Source organism: Chiloscyllium plagiosum, unplaced genomic scaffold (assembly GCF_037043375.1).
Source record: "Chiloscyllium plagiosum isolate Xiang-an unplaced genomic scaffold, Cpla_swu_hap1 HiC_scaffold_12, whole genome shotgun sequence".
NCBI classification, from domain to species: domain Eukaryota; kingdom Metazoa; phylum Chordata; class Chondrichthyes; order Orectolobiformes; family Hemiscylliidae; genus Chiloscyllium; species Chiloscyllium plagiosum.
In genome coordinates this window covers 36,725,906-36,747,737 of record NW_028270150.1, presented here as the reverse complement: position 1 = coordinate 36,747,737, position 21,832 = coordinate 36,725,906, and the positions used below count along the sequence as shown (strand labels likewise).

General features: G+C 40.6%; 1 protein-coding gene across 50 annotated transcripts in view; it reads left to right on the top strand.

Annotated features, from left to right (window-relative positions):
- Nucleotides 1-21,832, top strand: part of abi3bpa (ABI family member 3 binding protein a) — a 350,635-nt gene that overhangs the window by 313,909 nt on the left and 14,894 nt on the right. For all 50 annotated transcript variants that reach the window (XM_087992632.1, XM_087992642.1, XM_087992635.1 and 47 more), the window contains one exon: nt 21,273-21,352. In XM_087992632.1, coding sequence (XP_087848758.1) covers nt 21,273-21,352 — 80 coding nt within the window. The remainder of the gene's footprint in view (nt 1-21,272; nt 21,353-21,832) is intronic.

The following is a 21,832-nucleotide window of genomic DNA, read 5'->3' as shown; positions in this document are numbered from 1 at the left end:
GAGACCAAAGGGCAAGGAAAATGTGGTTCCCTGCAGGATGCATAGGAATGGTAAATTTATACTCATTGCAAATGAAAACAAAGCCAATTCTCAAATACTAAGTCTTTTTTGTGAATTTAATGAGACTTGCAAGACAGTAATGTCTAGAAAATATTCAGAAAACCATTTAAAATGCAGGAATGTTGCTATGATTCCAAATAATTTATCTGCAGTTACTGAATAGAATATGCTCTTGGAAATAATGATTATTTTCCTTTATCTGTATAAACTCTGACCGCTCTGGTCTGAACAATCTACAAAGCTGTAAAAAAAATCTGTCAACAGCCTTGATTCACCTTCCATGCTTCATTCTTTTATAATCTAATTTTCTAATTAACTCATGTAAATAAATCACCTCAGGCTAATTGACTTGTTAAATGTTTGCCTGTTGCCTTAAATTGGACAGAAGCATAGAATAAGGAAACATTGCCATAGCCCTAGAGAACCATAGGGCTGCTCATTCATTACTGGTGAAAGGTGACAAGTGCTAACTTTAACCTGAGGGTCACTGTGCCTCAGACAAGAGTTGTGGTTAAGAAGGCTGAACCTTCATGGTGGAATGGGAATTGAACCCGTGCTGTGGCTGACACTATGCATCACGGATCAGTCAGCTGAGCTAATGGTTACAGCACAAAAGGAAGCTAGTTGTCTCGCTCATGTCTGTGCTGCCTGAACAATTCAATTAACGTTGTTTTCTTACCTTTCCCCTGTAGTTTTGCACATTCTTCCTTTTCAGATAAGCTAGTTCCCTCTTGAAAGCCTCAATTGAAACTGGCTGCATCACAATCTTTGGCAGTGCATTCCAGATCCTAATGCTCACCGCTGTGAAAAAGTTTGTACATGGTTTCTGTACCAAAAGAAAGTGTTAAATGTTGTGGTTCTGTTCGCCGAGCTGGAAGTTTTTGTTGCAACAAAAACTTCCAGCTCGGCGAACAGAACCACAACAACGAGCACCCGAGCTACAAATCTTCGCACAAACTTCGAAAGTGTTAAATCTAATGGACTGGTTTCTGCTTTCATTAATTATTTGTTTCAGGCTGATTGTAGCAAAACTCCCCCCGCCCCTGAAAAAAGATCATTGTACTAATCTGTCACATGTAAATGCAGTCAAGGACATGTGTCTAATCCTTCTAACTCATCTACACCAAGGTTGGCCTCAAACCTGTCCAAAATCATCTCTAACAAATTATAAGTCATAGCAGGAGTTGCAGAAAGTAATCATGGGATGAATACTGCCTTGAGGCAGTATTCATCCCAGGTTTGCTGCTGCCAAACTATAACTTTGACTGCACCTCACTTTGGAAGGTCAGTGAGATATTTTGCTATTATTGTTACTTAGTTTTGATCAGGTTGTTGTTTTGCCTAGGGATTTTCAAATGAGAAAGTTCTTGTTATAGAGGGAGTGCAGCAAAGGTTTACCAGACTGGATGGAAGGACTGACAATACGAAGAGAGGTTGAATTGGTTCAGAAGAATGTGGGGTGAATCTCATGAAAACCTATCAAATTCTAACAGGGCTAGACAAGGTATATATAGGAGGATGTTCCTGATGATGGGGGTCGGTGGGTCGGGGGGAAAGTCTAAGGATATAGGGTAAAGCATTTAGGACCAAGATGAGGAGAAATTTCTTCACCCGGAGAGTAGTGAGTCTGTGGAATTCACTACCATAAAAAGCAGTCGAGGCTTAAACATTGTATGATTTCAAGAAGGATATAATTAGTTAGCTCGATGTAGCACTTAGGGCTAACAGAGTCAAAGGGCAGGGGGAACAGCAGAGAAAGGCTATTGAGTTTGATGATAAGCCATGATCGTAATGAATGTTGGAGCAGGCTCAAAGGGCTGAATAGCCAACTGCTTCTGTTATCCATGTTGTATGTTTATTTTTAACAAAAGGGGAATATAATTGTGATAAATGTTAGATTTTAGACTCTTTTATTGAGACATCATGAAAAATGTCCTTTACATACATACATACATACACAAAGCATTAACAGAGTGTACAGACTAGTCTTAGCTAAAGTTTTATGGCTGTCAGTGCCTTATCAGTATATGCATTTTAATTGAAAATAATAGGGGTTGTCAACGGCTGATTGAAGACCAAACTTCTATTCACATCAGGGAAACAGCATTGTCTGCAGCGGTCAAGCTCACTACTGCCCTGCATTTCTTTCTTTCCAAGGAACACTTAGGAATTTTGACGCATATATAAAGTAGTAGCTCACTCATTACATCAAGAAGGTTACTTGTATCAAATCGAATAGAACTGTGTAATTCACTATCCCTTCAACACAGGGGATAAAGAAAAAGAGGAAGAAGTAGCTGTTCTACAAACTTGTAAGACATGCACGATTGGAAGGAACAGTTCATAGAAAATATTGCATGTAAAAATTGTCAATTTAAGTAGAGCTGACATTGAGATCATTTGTGATGTCAGTCCCTTTTCCAACATAAGATTTTCATAGCATGATTATCATGTGGCAATCCATTGCACCAACCCACATGGCTCAGAAGGATACATGAAGATGACTGATTGGTGATCAGTTGCAGTTCAGTATGTAGTATCTTCAGAATAAGATATAATGAGGCCAATCTGATATAGAATGTGTCTTAGAGTACACTTTAGATATTTGACAATCGAATTTCTAGCAACTAAACAAGTGTGGTAACACTTTGTAATGCAGGCCAGCGAGAGTCTTAAGGGTAATTGTAATTACTCTGTATTGCATAATACTTCAATGAAGTAAGGCTTTCCTGCCGCTAAAGGGGAAGACAATAATGAAGCATGCTGAGAGCTGGAAGCAAAGCTAATATGGACACAGTACGCATTCACTCATATAAAACTACGCCTGTCATTGCCTAGCACACACTCATCTTGCCCTTGTTTAACATTAGTGCCACTCTAATTTCACTAGAGAGCGGAGAGAATATTAATGACTTGAGTGCACCAACTGTGGACTGAAGCAAAGCACCAAAGATTATGCTTCAAAAAAAATTATTATTGAAGATATCATTGCAATCTTGATAAAGGCAGCACAGCCGCTCAGTGGTTAGCACTGCTGCCTCACAGTGCCAGGGACCCGAGTTCAATTCCAGCATTGAGCAGTTGTCTGTGTGGAGTTTACACATTCTTCCCAGGCCTGTGGGTGCTCCAGTTTCCTTCCACAGTCCAAGATGTGCAGTTTAGGTGGATTGGCCATGCTAAGTTGCCCCATAGTGTACAGGGATGTGCAGGCTAGATAGATTAGCCATGGAAATGTAGGGTTTAGAGGTGGGTCTGGAGGGGATGCCCTTGAGATGATCGGAATGGATTCAATGGGCCAAACAGCCTGCTTCCACACTGAGGAGATTCTAATAAAATATTTTCTCAGGACAGATCTTTGGATAGTCTTGAAGGCCAGCCTTAGCTCACCCACACATTGCCTCAGGGATTTCAGAATAATTCTCATCTGCTGCATGATTTTTCAGTTTTCAGACAGCTAAACAGTCAGCCAAAAGCATTGAGCATTAAGAAGATGAAAATTCCACAAAGGAATTAGTTGCATTACCATCTGTGGAGCAAGAACATTCAAGTTAGACAATATCTCAAAATGCTTTATAAAATGTGCTATAGGTAAGTCACTTCAAGACATGACAGCTCTCTGATGTAACAGGTCTATATCACGTCCTGCTACACGTTTTTTGCACTCAGTCATTTAAATACTGTTACTTATCATCTCATGGCTGTGCTGCTATATTGAAACCATTACAAACAAATACATAGGAAAATGTTCAAGTCATGTTCCAGACCATTAATTTCTTTCATTGCAAAGGGTGCGAATATTGGCGTTCTGAGTTGGCAATTGTTCTGCGAACTGTTTATGATTAGTTTCAGGCATGTGATGTTTAAAATGCCACTTATTCTAAGTAACTTCAGGACTTTACTGACAGGAGTTTTGACTCTCTACTTCCACGGGCTGCACATTATGGAGGTCGACAAATGATACAATTGTATCTGAGAGTAACAGTGACTTACTAATTTTGGGTGCATCAAATGCTTTTTCCCGGGGGTTGGATGGGAAGAATACCATAGTGGTAATCCATTCCCTATAGTTTTTATCCTCTCCTTTGCAGATTATAGCAGGGATTTGCTAACATTCCCAGTCAAGGCAATTTAGTTCCTGGTGATAAAGTGCTTCCTAGTTCTACAACAATTAAAAGGATAACTACCTATCCCATTGTGAGGTGCATATATAAGAACAAACTTCATCTGGGAGTCCTAATGCACATAGAAACTAGTAGTGGGCAAATCATTGGTTCACAAACCTTTTTTCTCCCCCTACCCCTCTTTCATTTTTGTCTCTTTAAATGGACAGAAAAAAGACTGTGGACCCACACTGTCCAACCACTGTTTGCCCTGTGCCACTGGGAGGAGCTGGTCAAGCACTCAGCCTTAATGACCACATTTCATAGATTGAACCCAACAGTCATCTATAAAGCTGCCAATTTTGACATTTGCAAAGCTTTTAATAACAGGGTTAGCTTTGGGTCAACATAATTTCTACCCTTGTATTTTTTGGACTTTTCATCAGACCTGCATAATTGGAGGCAATTTTGCAGATAAATTAAAATTAGTTGTTAAAAAAAAATACAGGGGACACATCAGTCAGACTAACATTTAATCCAGAATTTCTGAAAGCTTTTCCTACTATACTTACACACAAAGGTTGATGTTATCTTCATAAATGTGTTTGTGAAATTTTGGTACTATATTAGTCACACCAATTCTGATTTATGAAAATAATTGCATACACCGAATACCTTCTAACATCAACAAAAAGGCACGTTGGCTCAGTGGTTAGCACTTCTGCCTCACAGTGCCAGGCACCTAGGTTCAGTCCCTACCTTGGATGACTGTCTGTGTGGGTTTCCTCTGGGTGCTCGTCCCACAATCCAAAGATGTGCAGGTCAGATGAATTGGCTGTGCTAAATTGTTTATAGTTTCAGGGGAATGGGTCAGGGTGGGTTACTCTTTAGAGGGTCGGTGTGGACTTGGGCTGAAGGGCATGTTTCCGTACTGTAGGGAATCTAATCTAAAAAGTCACCATCTCCCAAAGTTTAATAGTGCCTGCATTTTTCTCAGTGCTTCCCTAAGTCCCATTGCATTGCTCCACAGTAATGTTGTCAGCTTTCTACAGTCCAATCCTCTGTAATCCTTCTCCATAACGTACGTCATTACTCCTCTTTAGTTTAGTTAGTATAGGTTATGAAGTGTTCTCCGAACATCATATAGTTTTGCTGAAGCAAATTATTTCAGAGGTTCACTGAGATTTCTTTGCAACTGAACTGCCACTGAGCACTTCTGTTTGGAGTTACAGATACCACTTGACATGTCTAGGTATGAGGGTAAGTGAAAGTGAGGACTGCTGATGCTGGAGATTAGAGTCAAGATTAGAGTGGTGCTGGAAATGCACAGCAGATCAGGCAGCATCCGAGGAGCAGGAAAATCGACGTTTTGGGCAAAAGCCCTTCATCAGGAATGAGGCTGGAAGCCTCTGAGGTGGAGAGATAAATGGGAGGGATGGGGCTGGGGAGAACGTAGCTAAGAGTGCAATAGGTGGATGTAGGAAGGAGAAGGTGATAGATTGGAGAGAAGGGTGGAGCGGATAGGTGGGAAGGAAGCTTGACAGGTGGGACAGGTCATGATGATGGTGCTGAGCTGGAAGGTTGGAACTGGGGTAAGGTGGGGAGAGGGGAAATGAAGTCCACATTGATGCAATGGGGTTGAAGGGTTCCGAGGTGGAAGATGAGGCGTTCTTCCTACAGGTGTCGGGTGGTGAGGGAGTGGCGATGGAGGAGGCCCAGGACCTGCATGTCCTCAGCAGAGTGGGAGGGCGAGTTGAAACATTCGGCCAGGGGGCAGTGGGGTTAGTTGGTGCAGGTGTCCTGGAGATGTTCCCTGAAGTGCTCTGCGAGAATGTGTCCAGTCTCCCCAATGTAAAGGAGACCACATCGGGAGCAATGGATACAATAAATGACATTGGTGGATGTGCAGGTGAAGCTTTGATGGATGTAGAATTGGGGCCTTGGATGGAGGTGAGGGGGGAGCTGTGGGCGCAGGTCTTGCAATTCCTGTGGTGGCAGGGGAAGGTGCCAGGAGGGGAGGGTGGGTTGTTGGGGGGGCGTGAACCTGACCAGGTAGTCAAGGACGAAATGGTCTTTGCAGAAAATGGTTAGGGGTGGGGAGGGAAATATATCCCTGATGGTGGGGCCCATTTGTAGCAGATGATGTGGTTTATGCGGAGGTTGATTGAGTGGAAGGTGAGGAGCGGGAGGTTCTGTCTTTGTTGCGGTTGGAGGGGTGAGGTTCAAAGGCGGAGCGGCAGGAAGTAGATGAGATGTGCTGGAGGGCATCTTCAACCACACAGGAGGGGAAATTGCAGTCTTTAAAGAGGAGGCCATCTGGTGTGTTCTGTGGTGGAGCTAGTCCTCCTGGGAGCAGATATGGTGGGCGCGGAGGAATTGGGAATATGGGATAGCATTTTTGCAGGAGGTAGGGTGGGAGGAGGTGTAGTCAAGTAGCTGTGGGAGTCAGTGGGTTTGTAAAATAGGTCAGTGTTGAGTCAGTCGTTGTTGATGTACTAGGAGAGATCTAGGAAGGAGAGGGAGGTGTCCGATATGGTCCAGGTGAATTTAAGGTCGGGGTGGAATGTGTTGGTGAAATTGATGAACTGCTCAACCTTCTTCTGGGAGCACGAGGTAGTGTTGATGCAGTCATCAATGTAGCGGAGGGAAAGGTGGGGGACGGGAGTGGTGTTGGTGTAACTATGGAAGATGGACTATTCTGTGTAGCCGACAAAGAGACAGGCATAGCTGGGGCCCATACTGGTGCCCATGGCTACTCCCTTTCGTCTGGAAAATATGAGGGTGCCCATTCTACTCCATCACCTTTTCTGATTTCTTTCTGGACACAGAGACCAGCTAAAGAAATTCTTTAATTCTTGAGGAGCATAATTGCCAGGATAGTTATCCCACACTGATCAGATTTGCTACATCATTTCTTTTAAATGTGAGAGCACTATTTCACTGTTATATCTGCTTGGATTTTCTCCAGGTACTCTGGTTTCCCTCATAGTCCACAGAGTCATAGAGTCATAGAGATGTACAGCATGGAATCAGACCCTTCGGTCCAACCCATCCATGCTGACCAGATATCCCACCCCAATCTAGTCCCATCTGCCAGTGCCCGGCCCATATCCCTCCAAACCCTTCCTATTCATACACAAATCCAAATGCCTCTTAAATGTTGCAATTGTACTCGCCTCCACCACTGCCTCTGGCATCTCATTCCATACACGTACCACCCTCTGCTTGAAAAAGTTGTCCCTTAGGTCTCTTTTATATCTTTTCCCTCTCGCCCTAAACCTATGCCCTCTAGTTCTGATCTCCCCCACCCTAGGGAAAAGACTTTGCATACTTACCCTACCCATGCCCCTCATGATTTTGTAAATCTCTATAAGGTCACCCCTCAGCCTCCGACGCTCCAGGGAAAACAGCCCCAGCATATTCAGCCTCTCCCTATAGCTCAAATCCTCCAACCCTGGCAACATCGTTGTAAATCTTTTCTGAACCCTTTCAAGTTTCACAACATCTTTCTGATAGGAAGGAGACCAGAATTTCACGCAATATTCCAACAGTGGCCTAACCAATGTCCTGTACAGCCGCAACATGACCTCACAACAACTGTACTCAGTACTCTGACCAATAAAGGAAAGCATACCAAATGCCTTCTTCACTATCCTATCTACCTGTGACTCCACTTACAAGGAGCTATGAACCTGCACTCCAAGGTCTCTTTGTTCAGCAACACTCCATAGGACCTTACCATTAAATGTATAAGTCCTGCTAAGATTTGCTTTCCCAAAATGCACTTGTAAATCTCTTCAATTTTAATGTTAATTTCACAAACCATCCTTTGAAACCGACTTTAATTCTGATTTGAAAAATGCTAATCCATAAGGTTCCAAAATAAACCAAGCTCTGTTCCTTCCTAGTCCAAATTGCAAGAGTACAAACTGATGTTGCCCTTGGTACTTAGACAAAAACAGAACCAACCCAGTCAAATAAATCTTAGTCTGCACTGATGTATTCCTGGGTTCTACTGAACTTTACCTACTTGGTCTCAGGAGTAACATTGTTTTAATAATATTGCTTTAATTTGAAAAACCTGGTGGTGCTGCATGATCTTCAAGAGAGACCAAAATATTTTTAATGCTACGGGGAATATAAAGTAGGACAATATATTGGAAAATGAAAGCAATGTAGTCAGCAGATGTAATTTGGACTACAGAGGGTTGAATCCATCATTGGAAAACCTAGTACACAAAGTTATTAAATACTAGCCTTACCATGAGCTCACAGTCCAGGAAAGGTTTAAAAAGTGGAGGAAGTGTATATTTGTGCATCATGTGAATCCTCATGTGTGGAAAGAATTGTGCTTATTATGGGACCTGGGTAATGTCATCCTGTCATCTTGGTGATGAGACGGCTACAGCTCTTGATGCATTGTACCCAAGGAGCTCACATTGTCTCTGTTTCCAAGATCAGGTCATCTGAAGATGGTTCACATATGCAATAGCCAGGCACAAAAAATGATGTTTGAAGTGCAGGAAGCATATTTAGCATGTTGAAGGATTCTGGCAAAATTTGAAAAACACAGGGTTTCCTTATTCTTTTTGTTTACTTCTGAGGGGTATCTTTGTGAGGCAAGGCACTTGCATGAAACATGTAACTCAGAGATTGTACTCCCTCCTCACAAGGTTTCATGGCGGAATAGATCCTTGCAAGATTACCACTATATTTTCTGCCACAGGATGTCTGACAATAAATGTGTGTCTACAAACCTGCAAAGGTTTAAAATTGTTTCACAGAAGCACACTCCGTTGGCCAGCCCAGTTAGTCTTTAGATTTTCATCTCCTTAGAACAGAATTTAAATATTGAAATACCAGTTCCTGCATTCTCACATCCTTAAAACTTTATCAAGGCTTCATACTATCAAAGATTGAACTGGGATGATGGTTTCAAAGTTGTTTTTTACTTGAACAGGGGCCTAACTGTGTGTTTTGACATGCCAAATTTTAGTCCCTAGTTGGAACTCAAAATCACATGCACCATAGTTAATAAATGGTCAATTCTTTCCCACATGAACAGACTGCATAATTATAAGTAGAATCAGTCAGGAAATATGATTACCATCCCTCCCAGATTTTCTTGCCGCCTTCAGGTATTAAAGATTCCTGTCCTGGACACTGCAGCAATAACTCCTAGGGAATTAGGTACACACTCCCTGCAATTCCTTATACACAGTGTTGGGACAGACTGGATTGCTTTTCAGATATACCCAGGCAGAATCGATCACACAGGAGCTGAAAAAATAGGTTAGCATTCCATTAGCAACCCTCGCACAACTAATGCTTCCTCCACAATTGCAACACCACAAAAGGACCACAGTTTCAGGTTAGTTGGACCAAGAGGTGATGTCACAATAGCAGGAGTACATACTGTGATAAAAATTCCAGGATGTTTCCAACCAGAGCTTCCTAGCTAAATCCAGTCATGAGTAGGAAATACACACATATATATACTGTCCATACATGTCAAATTTCTTTTGATGAAGTAAATGAAAGAATCATTTTCATACAAAAAAACAAGAACAGACCAGCTAGTTTGTTGGGTTTGTTGTTCAGGATGAATAGAAGGCTACAATTCTGATAACTGAGCCTTAACTAAAATTTAGTCAGATCCTTACCTTAATGTTGTTGCAGAACTTAATTTAGTATTAATTTTTTTTACATGTTTGCAAGAAATTCTGAGCAGGACCATGAAAGAATAAATACAGATTGATTAATGTTTTTGGCTCCAGTATATGCTGCTGCTGCCTCTTCACTTCTTTTCTGTGCAGGATGTGGAAATGTAATAATAGACGTGTTCACTCTAGTGAACTATCAGATTTACATTTTTCCATATGCCTGGTTCCAATAAAACTGTAAAGAGTTGACAATTACTTCATACACTTCCTTGTGATCAGCTACAGTACAGATTAGACAAAGGACTGGAAAGAAGCTCTCTATTGGAAGCAGGACATGGGAGGGGCCAAAGTCTAAAACTTCACAAGGATCACTAACAGTTGCACAGATATAAGCTATTTAAATATTTGGTTCACTATTCTATTGTATTTATGAAAGATCTCAATATCATTAGCAAAACATTCTATGTGCAGGTTTTTCCCCTCAGATTCATAACATTTTAAATAAATTAATCATGAATGTTGTGACATTTGATTTCCATATAAATGTTATGAACGATTAATGGTGAGTTGCATTCATATTTAAGTTATTCATTTTTGGGATTCGGTAATCTACATCCTGGGGTAACAACACTGCCATTTCCATTGAGCTTTACATTAAATTTAATACAGTCACATATGGTGTATTACTTCCCACTAACAGACCGTCATCTGATACCAGACTAAGTCTCTTATAGAAAAGTAGAAAATAGGAACAAAAATAGGCCATTCAGCCCTTTCAGCCTGCTGCACCATTTGTTTTGATCATGGCCAATTTATCCAACTCCTGCTCTTGTTTTTCCCCCCATATCCTTTGATCCCTTTAGCTATATCTAACTCCTTCTTGAAATAATACAATATTTTGGTCATTGACTGTTTTCTGTAGTAACAAATTCCACTTGCTCACTACTCTCTGGGTGAAGAAATTTCTCTCCATCTCAGTCTTAAATGGTTCACCCTGTATTCTTAGGTTGTAACCCCTGGTTCTGGACTCCCCTACCATCACGAATATTCTTCTTGCATTCACTGTCTAGTCCTGCTTGAATTTTATAACTTCATATGAGATTTCCCCCACCATCACACTCATTATTGTGAACTATGGGCGGCATGGTGGCTCAGTGGTTAGCAATGCCAGGGAGCTAGGTTTGATTTCCACCTCGGGTAACTGCCTGTGTGGAGTTTGCACATTCTCCCCGAGTCTGCGTGGTTTCCTCCCACAATCCAAAAATGTGCAGGTCAGGTGGATTGACCATGCTAAATTGCCCATCATGTTAGGTGCATTAGTCAGGGGTAAATATAGGGTAGGGGAATGGGTCTGAGTGGGTTACCCTTCAGAGGGTCAGTCAGAAGGGCCTGTTTCCATATTGTGGGGATTCCAATCTAATCTAATCAAACTGCAGCAAATACAACACTAACTGATTGAACTTCTCCTCATACATCAGTCCTGCCATCCCAGGAATTAGTCTGGTAAACCTTTGTTGCACTCCCGCTAGTGAGAACATCCTTCTTCAGAAAAGCAGATCAAAACTGCACATGGTACTCTAGGTGTGGTCTCTTGTAGGCCTTGTATGACTGCAGCAAGACATCCCTGCTCCTGTACTCAAATCCCCTCATTTTGAAGGCCAATATACTGTTTTCCTTTTTTTTAACCACCTACTGCACCTGCATGCTTACCTTCAGCAAAAGTGCACCAGGATACCCAGGTCACCTTGCACTTTCCTGTCAATTTATAGCTGTTCAGATAATCTACTTTCTTGTTTTGTTCCCAAAATGGATAACCTCTCAGTTACCCATATTGTTCTGCAACTGCTATGCATTTGCCCACTCAGCTTGTTCAATTCACACTGAAGCATCTTTGTATCCTCTCCCTAGCTCACTTTCCCGTGCCTCATGTGTGATCCTCAGATTTGGATTTATTACAGCTATATTCCAACATTCACATCATTAATATATAGTGAATAACTGGAATCCTAGCACTGATCCCTGCAGTACACCACTAGTCATTATCTGCCATTCAGAAAAAGACCAATTTATTCCTATTCTTCGTTTCCTATCTGCCAACCAGTTTTCTACCCATCCCAATACACTACTCCCAATTCACATGTGCTATAATTTTACACTACAGGGACTTTGTCAAAAGCCTTCTGAAAGTCCAGATAAACCACACCTACTGGCTTCCTTTCATCAACCCTAATAGTTCCATCCTTGAAGAATTTCAGTGGATTTATTGAGCATGATTTTCCTTTTGTAAATCCATGCTGATTCTCACTGAACCTGCCACTGTTTTTTAATTCCTCAACGATTAATTCTCTAGTTGGTTCCTCAAAGTATTGGTTCATGAAACCTGGAGTATACAGTCCAGGAATTCCTCCTCTATAGTACTGTTAATGATTTGATTTGCCCAATTTGTATGTAGATTAAAGTCACCCACACAGATGTTCCTTTATTATGGGTATCTCAATTTTCTATATGCTGGCATTCCCAAAATTACCCCTACAGTTTTGGAGTCTATAAACAAAGTCCACTAATGTTTTGTTTTGCCCCTTGACATTTCTCAGCTCTACTCGTACATATCCTACATCATCAGAGTTAATAGCCTTCTTCACTATTGAGTTAATTTCCTCTTTAACCAGTAATGCAACTCTACCATCTTTTCCTTTTTATCTGTCCTAAATACTGAATACCCCTGTATGATCAGTTCCCATCCTTGGTCACCTTGCAGCCATATCTCTGCGATCCTGATTACACCATAACTGTTTTCACCATTTGCACAATTTATTCATCCACTTTATTTCAAATGCTGTGTGCATTAAGGCACAAAGACTTAAGGCTTGTCTTTTTGAAATTACTTGTCTGATTCCCATTATTTTTCACTTTGTCCCTGTTTGATCCTGAACCTTGAGTTCTCTGCCTATCACTTCTCTTATTTCCCTTTCTGTCTTCTATTCTTGTCCTTGATTCCCCTTCTTCTGACTCCTTGCATAGGTTCCCATCCCACTGCTACTTTAGTTTAAAGCCTCCTCGACCACTTAGAAAATACTCTGCCAATATATTCCCAGCATTTATTTCTCTTGTTCAAAAAATAATACAGCTAAAATATGTTTGTATAGGTACAGGCTCCTGACGCAAAGGGTTAGATTTTGGGACTCTCCACTAGTTGTGTTTTAAGTGGAGAAGAGGGGACATGTAAATTAGGTCAGGTGACCAGCTCAACCTTAATGTACAGGTCACAACTTGAACATTTCTAGATGATCCAAAATTTAGAATCCTTGTGAACTGTGAGCATGATAGTGTAGAACTTCAAAAGAAGACAAATAGATTGGTGGAGTGGGCAGATGAGTGTCAGGTTAAATTTAATGCAGGGAGAAAGTGAGCACTGCAGATGCTGGAGATCAGAGTCGAAAAGTGCGATGCTGGAAAAGCTGGTCAGGCATCATCCCAGGAGCAGGAGAATCGATGCTTCGAGCGTAAGCCCTTCCTCAGGAATCAGAAGTGTGATATGTTGCTTGGAAGAATGCATGGCAGATGGCATAAAAATCAGGAATATAAATCTAAATGGGATGCAGAAGCAGAGGGACCTGGGTGTACATGTGTATAAAACATTGTAGTGATGAGGCAGATTGTGAGCATGTTTATTAAGCAGATGGTATCTTATGCTATATAAATAGGGGCAAAGAGGACAAGAGAAAGTATTTGTATTAAACTTTTAAAGGGCACTGGTTTGACCTCACCTTGGGGATTTTATATCTGGTTCTGGGTGCCACACTTTTAGGAAAAATGTGAAGGCATTAGAACAAAAAGATTCAGAGAATGAAATTCCTTAACCCTGAAAACAATCACAAAGACAGACTAGAGAATTGAAGGTTAAGAGGAATTTTGATCGAGGTACTCAAAATAATGAGAGGTTTACGTGGAGTAGATAGGGAGAAACTGTTCCCATTGTTACATGGAGTAGACAGGGAGAAACTGTTCCCATTGTTACATGGAGTAGGTAGGGAGAAACTGTTCCCATTGTTAGAAAAATGGAGAAGAGGGTGCAGATTAAGGTAATTAGCAAAAAAAGCAATGGCTACATGAGGAGAGTCTATTTATTTTTCTGTAGTGACTGCTTCGGATCTGGAATGCTGCGCCTGAGAGCGTGGTGGAGGAAGGTTGAGTTGAGACTTTCACCTCAGTTGAACTGTTATCTGAAAGGAAGAGTGTGCACGGCTTTGGGGAACAGGCAGAATAGTGACACTGTGGGTAAATTGCCCCAGTGGAGGACCAGCACAATCACTAAATGATTGACCTTTTGTGCAGTGATTTCTAAATTTTAGTTTGACCGTCCTTTGGCACTCCAATGCTGAAACTACTCACTCAAGCAATATTCTAGCTGACTGAACACTATTGAATATTCATCTGCTTCTTGCAAGTTGATATATCCTTTGTTTTAAAAAAACTGTCTTCCCATGCCAATATTCCATTTCAATAAATGTGTTATTAATATCTTACTCCAGCACAAGGGAATCCCAAAATATGGAAGGACTTGAAAACAACTGACTGTTTGGTATAAACATATGAGTTCTATGGAAAGAAAAGGCATATAGTGCCAGCTATAAATCAAAGCCTAGTTGGAAAAACGTGGTTTCTTAGTGGCTTTAAGTGGATTGCCTGAGCAGAGTTGGCTCAGAAACATGCAGAACCATTTGGCAGAATAATCTAACCTGGACGGAAATATCAACTTTTTAGTAGAATATTTGCAGCATTCTGAACCAACATTGACTGGCCATTTGACCAATCATTTTCACTGGTATTTGTGATGGAGGCTTTCAGCCCTGAGACTGTTCCCAAGTATGGTGCCTCAAGAGAACACTTCAGCTCGTCGCTCAAGTTTTGGGGTAATGACTTACATCCTTTTCAAATTACAATAATTTTATCCTGGCAGTATGTTGGAAAAATTAAATAGACGCTTTGTGATCAGACCTGATGCTAAAACATTTATGTTGACAACATTTCCACTGACACAGCTGCTGGGTTTAATTTTCCTATGGGTAATAATTAAGAGTAGTCTTACCACATGTGGTCTCTGGCGAAAACAATCAAAAGTCGGCTAACCACTGAGTGGTTCCAGTTATTCTGATGAGGTTTAAGCCTATTTTCTATCTAGCATCTTGTGGCAAAAACAGGAAAATGAAGCGGTTCAGTTCACCAAGTTGATCACTGTGTGTGCTATTTTCCCAGGTGACTCTACTTTTTGAATTGAATTGAATTGAATTGAATTTATTGTCATGTGTACCGAGGCAGACTGAAAAGCTTTGTCTTGCGAGCAATACAGGCAGATCACAGAGTTAAGTAGCATCGATAAGTAAATAATAGGTAAACAGCAGCAAAAACAAAAACACAGGTACAAGCGAATGTAATTTTTTAAGAGTCCATTCAGTATTCTACCAACAGTAGATTAGAAACTGTTATGAAACCGGCTGGTGCATGTGTTCAGGCTTCTGTACCTTCTCCCTGATGGTAGAGGTTGTAGAAAAACATTGCCAGGGTGGGATGGATCTTTGAGAACATTGGCAGCCTTTCATTGACAGCGGGCCTGGTAGGTGGATTCTATAGACGGGAGGTTGGCCTTTGTGATTGTTCGGGCCAAGTTCACCACTCTCTGTAACCATCTCCAATCTTGAATGGCGCAGTTGCCATACCAGGTAGTGATACATCCAGACAGAATGCTCTAGATGGCCACCTATAAAAGTTGGCAAGGGTATTCACGGTCATGCCAAATTTTCTCAGCTGCCTGAGAAAGAAGAGACTTTTGTTCGGCCTTTGTAACCAGTGCGAACACATAAAGAGTCCAAGAAGGCTTGTTGTGGATGACCACTCCCAGGAGTTGACACTCTCCACTCACTCCACCTCTGTGCTGTTAATGTATAGAGGTCATGAGTAACATCCCGCCAAAAGTCGAAAATGACTTCCTTGGTTTTGCTGGCATTGAGAACTCGGTTGTTCTCACTGCACCATCTTTCCAGGTCTTCCACCTCCCGTCTGTAGTCTGTTTCGTTGCCATCGGAGATTTGACCCAGTATGGTGGTGTCATCAGCGAACTTGTAAATGGCATTAGTCTGGTATTTGGCAATGCATTCATGGGTATACAGTGAGTACAGTAGGGGGCTGAGTATGCACCCCTGGGGAGCTCCAGTGTTGAGTGGTAGTGAAGATGAAATATTGTCCCCAATCTTCACTGATACTTTCCACTTCTAAAAGAGAGGAAGAGTTGTTTGAGGTAGTTTGCTACCATCAATCCTCTGTTGTCTTTGCTTTGTTGAGCATCTGTCTAGTGGTAGAGGATACATTACTGTAAAATATCCACTGAAGCAGCATCCAGATAACAAGGTTCATTGAATAATGTTAAGTACAACTACATTTGGTCAGGTGTACGTATTAGGACCTTAATGAGGTAGTACAACACTTTTTCCAAAAGCTACAACAGAACACCTTTGTCCGCCCATAGACTCTGTGTGATGTCAGTAGAATGGGTGGATCCCATGTAACAGGAACATGAACCCCTTCAGAACTACTGCCTCATACAATATTTTGTGGACTGTCAAGGTTGAAGACTGACCATTCTCTTGATTGTGTCTTAACCTATAGTCTAGCCACAGGTGGACACCATTTGAACAATGCATTATGTTTTTCTTAACAAAGTAAATCTGCTATTTCTTTCTAATTTATCTCCTTAGATAACCAGACTGCCCATTATAATCTAGCATGGGTTAAAGAAATGGCTGCCATTATGCCAAATGACTTTCAAAATGTTTGGATATATTACAGCATTCTGAAAGGCAAAATTGGATGGTGGGTCTAACAAATGCTGCTATTTATCAATGGGACAATTTAGTCTGATTTAGTATGTTAGGAAATGCCTATTTCAAACATTATTTTGCAGTGTGGACATCATCAATCCATCTCATTTTTCACACCAGATTTCAAATCAAACAGTGGAAGATTCTAAGAGTTGCAGTACACTCTTCATTTGAAGATTATTTCATGTTTGTAACTCATATGTCACAGTATACTGTAACATTAATGATGTATGAGTTTTATGTCATATAGAACCTGTATTTGCATAACATTGCTCTGCCCTTGAAATGTCCCAAGCACTTTGCGAACAGCAAATTGATTAGATTAGATTACCTACGGTATGGAAACAGGCCCTTTGACCTAACAAGTCCACACTGACCCTCTGAAGCATAACCCACCCAGACCCATTCCCCTACCCTATATTCACCCCTGACACTATGGGCAATTTAGCATGGCCAATTCACCTGACCTGCACATCTTTGGAATGTGGGAGGAAACCGGAGCACCCGGAGGAAACCCACGCAGTCACAGGGAGAAAGTACAAACTCCACACAGACAGTCGCCCAAGGCTGGAATTGAACCCGGGTCCCTGGCGCTGTGAGGCAGCAGTGCGACCCATTGAGCCACCGTGCCGCCCACCGTGCTTCTAAAGTATAATGTAGCAATAAATAAGATGTAGTAAACCTTTTTTAATGTCATACTTTGACCAAGTACAAGAATTTGCCACTGCCATTCAGGCAATCAATTAGTTGCTTAAAAAAACACATTACTGGAGGTAAGAGTTTCTCACAGAATTATGACAAAACTGGTTAGCACTAATGGCCTTGCCTCACTAAGCAATACAAAAGTTAATACAGCATTCAATATAAAAAGCTATAAATATTATTCTTAAGATTTATTTCTATCAGAACCAGACATTAAGATTCTGGCCAGCGAGGCAGGTTAACAGCTGAACCTCTCCTAGAGTTGTGTGCCTACGTTTATGCAACAAACCCTTCACAATCTACAGAAGGAGTGTCTTGGACATTGTCCTTTCAGTGTAAATAAAGAGAAGCTGTTCCAGTGGACCAGAGTCACAGTCATAGAGATATACAGCACAGATACAGACTATTTGGTCCAACTCATCCTTGCCGACCAGATATCCTAACCTAATCTAATCTCATTTGCCAGCAATTGGCCTATGTCTCTCTAAACGTTTCCTATTCATACACCCATTCAGATTGTACCAGTCTCCACCACCTCTTCTGGCAGCTCCCACTGTGTGAAAACGTTGCCCCTTAGGTCCCTTTTAAAGTTTTCCCCTCTCACCCTGAACTTATGCCATCTACTTCTGGACTTCCCCACCACAGGGAAAAGACCTTCTCTATTTATCCTATCCATGCCCCACATGATTTTATAAACCTCTGTATGGTCACCCCTCAGCCTCTGATGCTCCAGGGAAAATAGCCCCAGCCTACTTAGCCTCTCCCAATTGCTGAAATATTCCACCCTTGTAAACCTTTTCTGTACCCTTTCAAGTTTCACAACATCCTTCCAATAGAAGGGAGACCAGAATTGCGTGCAATATTACACAATTGACCTAACCAATGTCCTGTACAGCCGCAACATGACTTCCCAACTCCTATACCCAATGCTCTGACCAGTAAAGGAAAGCATACCAAACACCTTCTTCACTATCCTATCTATATACGACTCCACTTTCAAGGAATTATGAACCTGCAGTCCAAGATCTCTTTGTTCAGCAACACTCCCTAGGACCTTACTATTAAGTCCTGCTCTGATTTGCCTTTCCAAAATGCAATACTATCGAAATTAAACTCCATCTGCCATTCCTGTGCTCATTAGCCCATCTGATCAAGATCCTGTTATACTCTGAGATAACCTTCTTTGCTGTCCACTATACCTCCAATTTTGGTGTCATCTACAAACTTACCAACTATACCACCTATGTTCACACCCAAATCATTTATATAAATGATGAAAAGCAATGGATCCAGCACCGATCCTTGTGGCACACCACTGGTCACGGACCTCCAGTCTGAAAAGGACATAAGGCTTAAGTTGATTTGCAAAATAGCTGGTGATTACATAAGGAAAAAGTGTTATGCAATGAATTATTAAGATCTGGAATGTACTGCCTGATAGGGTGCTGGAAACAGATTCAATAATAACCCTTAACAGGAAATTGGATACATATTTGAAGGAATAAAATTTTCAGGGATGTGGGCAAAAGCAAAGCAATGGAACTAATTGGATTGTACTGTTTCAATTTGGGTCAGTTTTTATTTTCCATTATTTGACATTTGCCCTAATAGCTCTAACAAGCAAAAATCATACACACTGCATCAATTGGTACACTTTAGCCAGTACTAAATCATCTCAAAATGTCCCAAATTTACTAATATGAATTTGGAGAGACCATCAGTCTTGCACCATGTGGAAATGAAAAAGGTGAGAATATTTGAAATCTGTTACTTTACAGTAGTAATATATGCAACCATTATGAAGAAATCCAAAGCAGTAAATCTCTACATGCCCATACTAGTGATTTAGGCCTGTTAGTAAACACAGTATAGATTTGCAATGCTTCCTGTAGACACACCTCATTCCAAGAATATCAGAGCAGCAGATGTTTCCTTAGAACGTTTCTGTATTGACAAACTATAACATGTTTAGTACAGCAAAATTTAACTGTTACATTCCTATTTCAGGTATCCCTTATCAATATAAAGAAAATTCCCATTATGGGCCACACACCAGATCAAAATGCCTTTTGTGTAGCTTGTACATCAGTAGGGGAGATTTCACTATCTTTTGTTTGTAATTGGAGATGTGGGAGAAATTTGATTGAAATATTCAAAATCATGAAGAATTTGGATAGTTCTCCTTAATTCCACTATTTCCAGTTTCAGAAGGATTCTCTGCCAAAGGGCACAGGATTAACAGGATTGATAGAGTGGACCAAAGGCAACATAAGAGAAAACATTTTTTCACAGCAAATTGTCATATTCTGGAATGAGCTGTCTGAATAGGAGGTTAAAGTAGATTAATTAATAACTTTCAAAAAGTAATTGGATAAAGTAATTGATGAGGGGAAAAAATTGAGGGCGATTGGAAAGGAGTGAGAATGTACTTGATGGATAATTGTTTCAAACAGCCAATGTAGGTACAATGCCCTGAATGCCCTCCTCCTACACTTTATTATTCTGTTGTCCCATAATTTCAAAATAGTAAAGTATACTCAAGATTAGAATTCCCATGTTTGATTTTCATTGTAACCAAATATAAGTGAATGTAGAATTATGAATCTAAATCATACAGATAAATAATTCACATTTTATTGCAATAATGTGGAAGCAGAATATCATTGTTTCTGCTTGCTTGTTGTATAGTTTACAGAGCAAGACCATACAAAGAGGTCTAGATTGAGAAATTCAATTACTTAAACAGGAAGCTCTGCAAATCAGCTACGTGGATGGTTTAATTAGTATAGGCATTCTTTTATTTGCTCATCATAATTTTATATTTTAGTTAAAAATGAGTGTAAAGGGCTTAACTTCAGGATAAGTATCAATTGATATTTCAGCATTTTCATTGTAATGCCTCCAAGCTAATTCTCTTGATAAAAGTTCCTTGTGCTCAGCGATTAAAATAGAATGAACATTTGGCTGGTTCTCATTTCTGGTCCTGAATGTGCAGTGTTTGAAATGGATAGGTTGCATCTCTAGATCCTGTTGACGTTCAACTGATATTCATGTCCAGACGGCGTATTTGCTCCTCCCCTGCCCCTCCCCTGCCCCAGGTAGGTACAGCAATGAAAGCAGCATTTACAATGGGGCCTCCAAACCTGCAAATCCATTCAGAACTTAAGAGTATTCTCCAAAGAATACCTGGATTTGAAAAGAACATAGTCAGCAACAAAGAAGATAGAATAAAACAAGACTACCAATAACCTGTCTCCTGGAGGAAAATATAAAACTAAGCCTTATTTTTAAATTTGTTTCAGAGATGGAATATCATAATATTGTTTTTTTGTATGCACAGCAGAGACCTTGAGACAGCAACATTTCACAAAGGACATTACTAGACTGATATAGTTGCATCATATGAACCTGATAGGCACAGTCGGGCTGGACCATCGTGTGTTTTTACCTAATGGTCATTGCCAATATGTAGTGCTCAGCTTATAGAGTCAAAGACACCTAGCTTAACTAAAGTACACTGCATTTTTGTAAAAATTAGTCAGTTTTCTTCCTGCAGGTCAGGAATTATATTTATGTTAATTATATTAGTATAGTGAATAATTTCATTGTCAATCCTGGATGGTTTATCTCTGTTGGATTAGATGTTTGGAATATGATGTAAACTTTGTCAGAATTCCCTACAATATTGAGTCAAGAGTGCAGATCCTGGAGTGTTCCTGCAGTCCTCACTTTCTTCCAATTTGAAATATTGCCCCAGTGATTTGCACTTCGTGTTTCAAAGGGTTACGATTGGACTGTTCTTAAGTAATAATAGGCATTTACAAGACAATTATGTATGAATAAATATACTAATCTTATTGTCTATTTAACAGCTACACATTCTCAGTGACAGCCACAAATATACATGGCAAAGGTCCATCCAGTGTACAACGTTCTTTCGTTACAGAATCCGGTAAGTCTGAATTTCTCTTTCTTTTCAGAATGCACCACAGCTGTGAAAACAGGAATTGGTGTACAGCATTCAACCTCTTGAGGCTGTTCTGTCATTCAGTTAAAAATCACACAACACCAATTGTGCACAACCACCCGATGAAGGAGCGGCGCTCTGAAAGCTAGTGCTTCCAGTTAAACCTGTTGGACTATAACCTGGTGTTGTGTGATTTTTTAACTTTGTACACCCCAGTCCAACACCGGCATCTCCAAATCATAACTGTCATTCAGTCACATCATGGCCAATCTATAGTTTAACTCTGTCTGCTCACATTGCTTACATAGTACACTTGCCTAGCAATAAACTGGCATTCACAATTTTGAAACTTTAAATTGAACTTGTCCCAATACTTGTGTGTGTGTGTGTGTGTGGGATGGAGTTGGAGACGTTGGTGGTTGAGGAGAGAGTTTCATCATACCAATGTGTGGAAGACATATTTTC